Here is an 11006-nt window from a genome sequence, read left to right as displayed (position 1 = left end):
TCTTGACATGTAGTCAATCGTACCTTCAGCCCTTTTTGGCTGCTTTTGAGGCTTTTAAAGGTTTAAAAATGTGTATTTACAGTCAACTAGTGTTGTCACCCTCATTGGCATGAATTACCATGACCTAAAGCTAATGGCCTTAAAAAAAAAAATAAAAAAATTACTGCCTTCATAATTCTTGATCGTATGTTGTGTCTTATTGTAGTTCAGCCATTTCCCGCTGGCTAGGCCTGTAGCTCTTGTTCATGCTCTACAACCAGGATGTAAACAGGCACAGATGAAGACTGATGAAATCTTTGAAGTGTAGTTATTTTAAAGTATTCTGATCATGATGACCATGTTGAATGAATTAAGCATTATTTTTTTGTCCATTTTTTAAATGTGCTTTTACTTAACGATGAGTAAACTTAATGAAAATGGCTTTCAATAATAAGACATCAACAGGAACTTGATTTTCAAGGTTTTACTGAAGCAACTGCAAGAATCTGTAATTTTGAGTCCAAGGGGGTGTCTGAACGTGGTATTATATTAAATATATATATAAAAATGGATGTATATATCAAATTTATGAGTGATTCTATAACTAGGGGAGCATTTCAGGTATACAAAAAAGTGAAAATAATCTGTGCTATTTCGCTTCATACTCTATTTGTTTGCAAAGTATATAGCTGGAATGTACTAAATTCATTTAATGGCAAGCTTTAATGGATTCTTAAATATTTAACTAATAACAAAATTTGGTGCATTGTTAAGTCAACTGGACAAAATTGTGACACTTGAAATGTGATGCTCAAACATGCAGACTTAGTTTGGAGCACCCTTTGCATGGCTCGAATGCAAGTTTTCCTTCAAAAATTTTAAATTTTTTCGCAGTTAATTAAATCACACTTGACTTTGAAATTTTCGAAACTTTTAATTATTTTAAAATTTTTGTAAACTTTTAGTTTTTTTGGCCATTTTTTAAAGTTTCAAGCAGTATCAAAATTTTTGCTTTTAGATTTTATTTTATTTTTTTAACTTTCAAATTTTTTAATTTTTTTTTTTTTTATTTTGCAAACTGTTTCTTTTTGCTTATTTTTCAAATATATTTATAAAAAACTTTTCCATTATTTGAAATTTCTAAAAAAAAAAAAGAACTTGAAGGTGAATTCTTTTATCTGAATTAATTATTTTGACAATTCTTCGAAACACCTATGTCATGTTTTCAATAATCATTTTAAAAATATAATACTGAAAATAAAAAACTCTAACATGTATTATAGTGTTAATTTTGAACAGAAAACTTGAGATTTGAGGAATCGAACAGCACAAAAACTGCAAATTCCAACACATAATTAGCATTTTTTGCAAAACAGATGATGCAACTTGTTAACTTTCTGTATTAAATCAAAGAGTAAAATTAGTCATTGCTTGAAAATTAACTTTTAGTAAAATTGATAGGTATACCCCATAGACTTGACATGTACCCCTAATTATAGAATCACTTTTGTACAGCCCCAATTAACAACAAAAAAGTTATTCAGCATTATTTTGCAATGCTCCTTTAAAAAGAGAAATCTTAATCAGTCAATAAGGCAGTGATTGGCAGAAACCTCCACTCTTCTTGCCTCCTTCCTGGAAACCCGATCACTGTCCCCTAATAACAGGCTGGCTAACACGACCTGCTCATGTGTTAGCCAGGTAAGCTGTAGTCGCATAAAGCTGATGAGTGAGGAAACAAGAGGAGGATGAGAAGGAGGGGTGGAGAGTTGAGAGAAAAGAGAGGTGGAGTACAGCTGGAGCTGAATAATGTAGGGTAACGTGATCTCTTATTGCAACTGACTGCTACAGCAAACAAAGGGGCTGGGTTTCACCTGCACCTGGCTGACTGACCTGAGGTAGACTCTGTGTTGTAGACTTAGTGCTGCATTGAGCCGTAATCTCTCAGTCAGAGGCCAGTTGCTCAAAGTGTTGATAACATTTTAAGAGAAAAAAAGAGTTTCTGGGTAAATCTGTACAAATCTTATTACAAATCCCGCTCAGACTGTCGAATGGGTTCACTTCACTGCTCAGACCTCGTTCACGGGGAACTCAGGTTTAACAGTTCAGTAAGTTTTCAATTTGCGGGTCATACTTTCACTAAAAGCCACGGCGCTCCACAGTCTCCTTTCTTTTCTCACTGCTTCCTCTCTAAACAAACCATTAATTCATTGAAAATATTTATCCGGGCTTTGAAGCTTTATCGTACAGTATCTTCACCTTCCTCTCAACTCGCCACCAACACTCATATTTCAACAGGAGACAGCCCACACCTTTAGTTTCTTCTTCCTCTTCACTTCCTTTCATGCAAAACTTCCATTTGAAGGGCGCAGAGAAAAAACAAAGGGTAAAGTGTTGTTCTCAGTTTGAGGAAAGTAAACAGTAACTAGAAAAGCAATTTCTGAAGAAATTGCGCTGTGAATGCAGAATGCTGAAGCAGCTTGCGCTGAACTGCTAATGCAGAATGCTGAACATGGATGACTGAAGATATGTCTGAAAATGGCTGAATGAAGTCTTAAATAACTCGCGCTGAAATGCTAAAGCAGAAGCTGAACATGAATGACTGAAGATGTGTCTGAAAATGGTTGAATAAAGTCAGGCAAGGCTTGCACTGAAATGCTAATGCAGAACGCTGAACATGAATGACTGAAGATGTGTCTTAAAATGGTTGAATGAAGTCTTGAAAAGCTTGTACTCAACTGCTGATGCAGAATGCTGATCATGAATGACTGAGGATATGTCTGAAAATTGTTTAAAGAAGTCCTGTAAAAGCTTGCGCTCAACTGCTAATGCAGAATGCTGAATTAGCCTGCCATGAACTCTTGGATGAAAGGAAATGAATGGTCGAATAAATGGAATGGATGAAGGAATTTAAAGTTGAAATTGTTGCGTCTATTCAAAAATTAAAGGAATGTATCAAATTTTAAAGAACATTGATGGAAATAATGACCTGACTGAGGGTAAATGTAAGTCGGCTTTCTAAAACTCTGTTAAAATGTAATCCTGTGTGTCCTGTGTATGAGTTTTTTAACCATGTAAGCCTGTAGGCTGAGGCTCATCTGAAGCCAGATGTTGCCATGGTGATCATTGTTCACCAACTGCCATCAGAGAGCTGGTGGAGTCTGTTGATTCCCAACACATTCCCTTTGAAATCAGGGTGTAAAGGTGCTTGCAATTCTGACAAAAAGAATGATGATGAAGCATGAATCAGTGTAATCTAAAATTGGATTTAAAAGTTTGACTGGCTGAACCAATTCAGGAATTAAAGGAAGGAATTTAAATTTAAAGAAAAAAATCTAGGAAAATAAGGAGCTGACTCAGGGAAATGGAAGTCAAATGCTGTTAAAGTGTGATACTTTCTGCCCTGTGTGTGTGTGTGTGTGTGTGTGTGTGTGTGTGTGTGTGTGTGTGTGTGTGTGTGTGTGTGTGTGTGTGTGTGTGTGTGTGTGTGTGTGTGTGTGTTCAATCATGTCAACCTGTCTGCTGAGGCTTATCTGAAGCCAGATTTTATATTGGTGATCAATGATAAATTAACAGACACATGGTTGTCTTTGTTCCTGGATGTTTTGATGAGTTACTATAAACAGCTGCATGAGATCAAAGGTTTCCACGGTGACCAGCTCGTCAAGGGCAGCAGGTGCAGGTGCACAACTTTGCCCTTGTTACTGTAATCTTCTGAAGATTTTGTGGCAAAGCAAGAGTCCGAATCTCCTGTCACCTTGCCAAAACCGTGAGGGCTAGAATAAAAATGAACACACCGTAAGAATCCTGAGACCCAGAGGAAGCTGTCCATCTAAATTTCATGCGTGAAGGTCAAGAAACGAACCCACGAGAGCGATAGATAGATGAGGGAAAATTTACTGATATCTGAGAAAACCCCTCAGGAATTAACATGGAGGTATATGGGGATTTTTTTGAACTTCTCATGACAGTTGGCCATTTTGTGAAAAAGTGTTCCATCCTTTTGCTTTAAAAACCACTTTGTCAGAAGCAGGACAAGCCCTCCTCCATTTTGATATATAAAATGCCTATGTGGAGCGAACATTGTGACCAAAAGAGCAGTTTACCCAGAAATTTTTCAGGTCTTGTTTCCCCCTCTCCGTGCTCTGTCGTTTGAATCTCCCACTCTGAGCCAAAACATTCCGTCCAATACACACCAATGTTAAACGGCTCGAAGAGCTGAAATGCATCATGACCTTTGAAGGGTCATTGTGAAGAAACTATGAATGCTAGGAAACATTTGAAACCCACTGAATGAAGCCAAAAGGTAGCTTAATATTTTGAAGTTTGAATGGAGTTTGTAGCTGAATGTATGACTGAATGAGAAGGGTTTGAAGCAGGCTGAAAAAATGTCCTGAAGGGAGGAAATTTTGAAAATTCCTCATTCATCTCTATGAGACCAAAAAACGCACAAATTCTGAAATATCTCGAAAAGTATTAGTGAAAAGTTTCTGAAGAGTCATAGCCCCCTTGTCCCAACTGAAACACACGTTTTGAAGTTTGAACGGTGAAAATCGGTTGAAGTTTGTCGGAGTTTTAGCGGTCCAAAAAAGCGGGCGGAAGAATGAAGAAGAAGAAGAAGAAGAATAAATTTTTTTGTCACAGAAGAACATATACTGTGAATGCATTGCTGCATTCACAGCAATTACTCAGTCTAACTGCGGTCTTTCCTGAGATTTACTCCCTTAAAGTCTCAATACTTTTTCATTCCTTTGAAATAAAGTTCCTAAACTATTTATTTAACCAGCGTTTTGAAATCAAAATACCAGATTTCAGTATTAGCCAATCATTTTAATCCACCTCTGACATAACCAAGAAGACTCTGAATTACACTGGCTGCAGTGTTAAAGGTAAGATTTAGTCTATATAACACTAAGTATAACGAGGCTGTGGCTCATGCAGCTCTGTAATTAAAGCAGTCCCCCTCAGAGATTACTACGTTGCTCTAATAAGCTGCACATGACACAGGGAGGTTGTAAATCATAGGATATTCCCGGACTGTCCTCCCTGATAGTAAAACAGCAGCTTTAACACCACAGAGCATCAGATTTAATTAAGTGCACACTGTTTTTCCACACAGCCATCCAGTAAAGCTCAAATTTATTGATATGATTCTTCAATATCAATCTTGCTTATGATTGTGGGATGCGATGCCAAGAGGCTCAGTGAGCCAAAAAAATCCATGCAGAGACACAAAACAAGTGAGCTTGGTCTGAAATTTGTGACTGGCCACTTTTCTTTTAAATTAGGACCATTTTTTACTGCTGTTGTCTCTTATGTGAGGGATTTAGCTAAAAAGTAACTTTCTCACAGTGATCCCAAAGGATGTTGGTGCACATTCTCAGAAATCTTTCCTAAAAACAACCACTTTTCAGTTTTAGGAAGTATTGGTGGAGCTTCACACGATAAATCTGGGCATGTGCAGACGTCACGCTGCAGGATGAATGACGTCAACCAAATCTGAAGACGTTCATTCTGCAACTATGTTTCTGCAGGACAGAAAGTTTCTCTCCAGGTCATGCAACTACAAGAAAATCCTGAGCATGTAGATCAGAGGTCTGCAACCTTTATTTTCAAAAGAGCGATTTTGCCTCAGCTCACCTGGATTCAAGTCATGTGGGAGCCACAAAATCTAATTTAACATCACAATAGAGACAGTAAACAGTAAAAATCTAGTGTAGAAATGCAATAGTGCCTTGGCCGAAGGCTGAGGACCTTAATTATTAAAAAGAGAAGTTTTCTGTGTTTATAATATTGTTTGTTTTCTTATTTTAAGTAAATTAGCAAATATTAAAAAAAGATAAAAACATTTGCACTGTCATTTATTTCATAAATTTGCAAAATTTGTAAAATTTAAATTAGCTGCAATTTAAAAAAAATAAATAAATAATGAAATTTTAAAAAATTACATTTTTTTTAAAAAAAAAAGGAAATTTTAAAATTTGTGCAAAATTTACAAAAAAACACCTAAAAAATTAAAATTTTAGAAAATTATTAAAAAAATAAAATACAATAAATAAACAAAAATAAAAATAAAATAAAAAATTCTAACTTTAAAAATTTACCAAATTTCAAATTAAAAATTATTCTTTTTTTCTTTAAAGAATGGACTTGTAATTATTTGGAAAAAAAATCTGATTCCAAAAAAATTTAAAGATAGCAAAAAAATCAAATAATTGCAAAATCTTATGAAAAAATGTTTGTTTTTTAATTATGAAAAATAAAAAAGCAAAAATTAAAAAAATGAAAGCTTTCCTGCAAATTGTGATGCATGTTTAGTTCAAAAAAATGTCAATGAATTATTTTATTTTCTGTCAATGTCTCTTATCCCCTCTGTGAGAAAATAAAAAATGCTTTACTTTAATTTTATATATATTTTCAAGCTAAGGAGTCCAAGAGCCACTTGAGGCTCCAGAGCCACAGGCTGCAGATTCTTGGTCTAGTTGATGACACTGTTACTGAAGTGAAGTCAGTTTAACACAGAGGTTCAGTGTTTGAACATGCAGCGAATACCTCCAGCTAAAAGAGAACATTAAAGGCATTAACAGCTTCAGGCCATGTGCGTTTATTGCTGTTGAGTTGATGATCCGGTTTTGAGAAGAGTCCTGAGAGGCCATCCCACTAAAACACAGGGGGGTAATAAATCTTTCCAAGACCAGGTAGACGAGTTTGATCGCAGACTTATTAACAGGGATGAGACAGTATTTTAACAGTGTTGTCTTTAGTATCAGCCGATACTGATGTAGTATAACAACCTTTATCCTAAATATGTTAAAATATGTTTTGACTGGATGTTAAATGCTTTCAATAGGTGAACAGCTCAACAAGACTGTCAGGGATTTTTTTTCCTTCCTCCTGCACATTTCTTGTCACTAGTAGGTGGCAAGTTTGACTGATTTTACCTGTCAAGTCAGTTAAATCTAATATTGTCTCTGTTATTTCTTATATTCTTATTGTAATATTTTTCACTGTACACTTTTGTATTTGCTGCTGCAACAATGTTAATGTATCGTTGTGGGTGGAAAAAAAGGTGCATCTTCAATTTAACATATTGGTTTCTCAGTATATAAACAGTGCTGTGTTCATGGCCAGCATGGAAAATCGCCTTCTTTTCCACTCCCTCAGTCACAAGGATGTGTTTAGGTAGTGAAAGATGGTACCGTTTACTGTAGCAGTTTTGCCCCAAACCTTAAAACTGGTTTGTTTTTCCTACATCAAACGGCTCCATAAGATCCATAGCATGTGTAGTAAACAGTCGGTAATCCCTCTGATGAGGAGACTCTGAAGCTAATCATTTTAGCCACAGAGCTGCAGGACGGTCACTGCAGCGAGCTGGTCATCCATCACTATCAGTGAAGCTTACCTCATCTTCTTCTCTTGAATAATTGGCCTTGACTACACACAACAACATGAGCTAATCAGTGCTGCTTAAATCACCCCCTCCCCTCCTCACCAGCGTGATGGGCAGCAGGATGGTGAGCAGGGCGATGTGATGCAACACCAGCAGGAACTCTCTGCGTACGAATGAGTTGATGGTCCTCAGCGAATGCTGCTTGTAGTCCTCGTGCCCTTTGACCCGGAAGCGGTGGAAGTGACTGAGGTACATGGCGAAGATGTCGTACGTCATGTAGGGCACGCCGTACCAGATGACAAAGTAGGTGGCCAACCAGTGCCTGAAGAAGAATCACAAAGAAAACAACAGTTAGTTCTCAAGCTTCTGCCTCATCTTCACACCAATGTGACTCATTTCATCCAGTCCATCAAAATATGACGAGCGTGGGAAAAAATCTGCACATTAAAAGACTGCAGAAAATTATGTAAGATTTTTTCCAATAAGTTAAGATGAAACAGTCTAAAAAAGTTTGCAACAAGCACACCAGTTCGCAACTCAGATCTTAAAACAAGAATAAGTTTTACGTAAAAGACAAAAGTATAGAAAAGTGCATATGGAATAGAAATGAATAGAATAGAATGGAATAAAAAATTATTTATCCCCAAGGGTAAATTCAGGAGTCACCTAAGCAATCAAGAAAACACAAGAAAGTGTATTGTGCAAAAATATAAAAAAAATATTAAGATATAATAAAATAAAAATAAAATATAAATTATTATAAATAATAAAAATATATAATAAAATAATAAAAATATATTTTAAAATAATAAAAAACTCAAATAAAATAAAAATTAATTAAATAAAAATATATAAATAATACATTATAAAATATTAAAATATAAATGAAAAAAAAATTGTAATAAATCATCTGTTTGCTGAATTTAACAACTCTTTTCCACAATTTCCTAAATCAAAATCATTGTTGTGTGGTGTTCCTTTTTTTCGGAGTGGCAAAAATTTAAATCCAATCATACAGTCCGACTTAAAGGGGGGGTATTCTGCTTTACCACATTTTAAAAATGGATATTAAATAATCATGCCAAATATGTTCTACATGTGAGCAGATTTTCTAACTTTTACACAGTTATATGTTGAAGAAATATCTGATTAGCACAAAATCTCAACACTAAAATTGGACCGTACAGGCTTTTAAAAGGCTGGCCAATCAGAATGAAGGGGGTTCGTGAAGCAGGGCGCCTTAAAGAGACAGCAGCTAAAAAATTGTGTTTGAAACTGCTGAAGTAAGGGTTTTCTTGAATACAAGAGTGGGAAAACTGGGAATTTTAATGGAGCTGTAAATCATGTAAAGCTCCAATGGGGGTACCAGGGGGACAATATAAAGCCTAAATACCCCCTCTTTAATATTTTGCTGTCAAACGTTAAAAGGTCAACAGGCTAAACAGTCCATCTCACACTAGACTGACAGAGTAGCACTAGATCAATAATGAGAGCTAGTAGAAGGATCAGATGAACGACTGAGTGACCTTTACTTTCAGCAGAAGTGAGCACCCACACACACACACACATTTACCCTCCTGCCTCTCCTCTCTTGCTTTACATGCAGAGGTTTAAGGCAGGCTTATGTAAGTACATCATCACAAACAGCTTGGACGGCTGCAGCGCTCTAATGAGCAGCGATTACAGTGATGGTTAATTATGTGGACAGAATGCAGTAAAGCTGCAGGGCAGAGCTGAGCCACTGACCTCTGACCCCTCACTGGAGTCCTCGGCTCTTAAGGTCAGGGGATGGAGATTTAGAGCGGGAAGGCACAACAAACAGCTCGAGGAGGATGAAGGCTGCATGAGTCGATTCTGCTGTGTTTATATTTGCAATGAAAAATACAGGTGAAACACTCCAGGCGTCCCTATTTAAATACACGAGCACACCATCCTCCACGCTTCCTCTAGGCCTTATCTTTGACTACTTAGACTACAAAGCAGGAAAACAACCAGGACCCACTGTTACTTACAGCAACTTTCAACTGCTGGGCATGTAGGACGCAGAGTGTGTAATCTTAACACGCAACTAAGTCATACAGTAAAAATTAGGATTAAGAAGAGAAAGAGATAGAGAAATTTTTATATCATGACAAACTAAAGAAAGCTTATTTCAACATTTTTCATTGCACTATTTCTTGCACCATCAGTGCTGAGGACCCAAATTTCTGAGAACAAAACACAAAAACAACCGATAAAAATTGTGTTGGAGACACTCAAAGATGCTGTGAGGAGGATCTGTTTAAATGTGACTGCAGCGCCACTTCTGGCCCGGAGTCTCACATACACTGTCATCAAGACGTGGCTTTTAACCAGGCATGTTTGTTTTGAAACAAATTTTCCGTTCCGCGCACGGCGCCTCTATTCCGCGCACGGCGATTCCTGTGTGAACTAGGCGTTAGACGTGTCGTAAAACAATCCAGTCCTGCTTGACCCGATCGGGGAGCTAAGAAGTAGAATTTCAAAATATTGGTGCTGATAATCTCATTTTGAAGTGGACTACCGTTAGGCATATGTCTAGAAGGGAGACTTTTTCAAGATCACTCCAAAACTCCTCTCAGCCCCTTTAAAAACTTAAAAAAGACTTTAAAAAAAATCCCTGTCAGTTTGTCTTCTCCATAGACGTCTGCAACTGTTGTTTACAACAGTCAAAAAGGGAAGCCCCACCCCTTCTTTATTCTGACTGGGTGATGGAATAGAAACAATACTGAGGAGTGCAGCAGTGTTTCTGTAGTTGGACTGACTGAATGTTTTTAACAGGACGCTTTGATTTTTTTAAAGCAACATAGACCGTATAAAAGCTAGCTAGCTAGTCACGGCAGGGCTATATAGGGCTATCTATAGGCTTCTGCTTACTGCAACTACAAGGCTTAACACTGGCACCAACAAAAACCAAAAGATGGTTGAACAGGAAGACGAAAGACGTTTGCAATGTATACCTTTGGAGTACAAAGTGTACGCATTCACTGTGTGTTTACAAGTCATGACTCTCATGTTTCTGCAACTCCACACTGTAAAGTTTAACCAATACACTGGAACATGAACATTGCACTTTTTAGAAGTGAAATGAAGGCTCCGTGATGGAGGAGCTTTGTGCTGTATGAGGCTAATATTTTACAAGGTGTCATGCATTTCAACTTTATTAACTTTGAAGCACATGGTGCTGGCAACGTATTAAAGGTCCCATACTATGCAAAAATCTCTTTGTTAAGTCTTTTAGTGAAATTTGTGGGTCTTTGTCTTTCCTCACAGCCCTCAAAATGTGATATTTAATGACAAAACCTGTACTTAGTAGAGCTTGTGAATGTAAAATCCTGACCTAAAACGAGCTGTTCGGATTTTGGGGATTTGCGGACGTCAGTAATTCCCTTTTTTGACCAATCGGGAGCAAGTCTGACCTGATTGGTCCCGATTGGTCCACCGGAGCAGATACCCCCGAACCCCCTCCCTGGCCACTCCCAATGCCAAAGTTGAAGAGCCATCACTGCTCTGTTTTTGGCTGTATACAGCCACATAGTTCCATGCACAATCTTCCCATCTCAGAAAAAGACAAGTCTAAGTGTCTAGAGTTCATTTATCGAGGAAATGTTCCAGCTAC

General features: G+C 37.1%; 1 protein-coding gene across 1 annotated transcript in view; it reads right to left on the bottom strand.

Moving 5' to 3' along the window:
• tlcd3a (TLC domain containing 3A) overlaps window positions 1-11006 on the bottom strand; it is a 35961-nt gene that overhangs the window by 7377 nt on the left and 17578 nt on the right. Inside the window, exon 3 of the mRNA XM_074671458.1 lies at window positions 7472-7691. Coding sequence (XP_074527559.1) covers window positions 7472-7691 — 220 coding nt within the window. The remainder of the gene's footprint in view (window positions 1-7471; window positions 7692-11006) is intronic.

Source organism: Halichoeres trimaculatus, unplaced genomic scaffold (assembly GCF_033239565.1).
Source record: "Halichoeres trimaculatus isolate MK-OKI-2021-1 unplaced genomic scaffold, fHalTri1.1 fHalTri1_scaffold_6, whole genome shotgun sequence".
Classification (NCBI taxonomy): Eukaryota; Metazoa; Chordata; class Actinopteri; order Labriformes; family Labridae; genus Halichoeres; species Halichoeres trimaculatus.
This window is presented reverse-complemented; position numbering and strand designations above follow the sequence as displayed.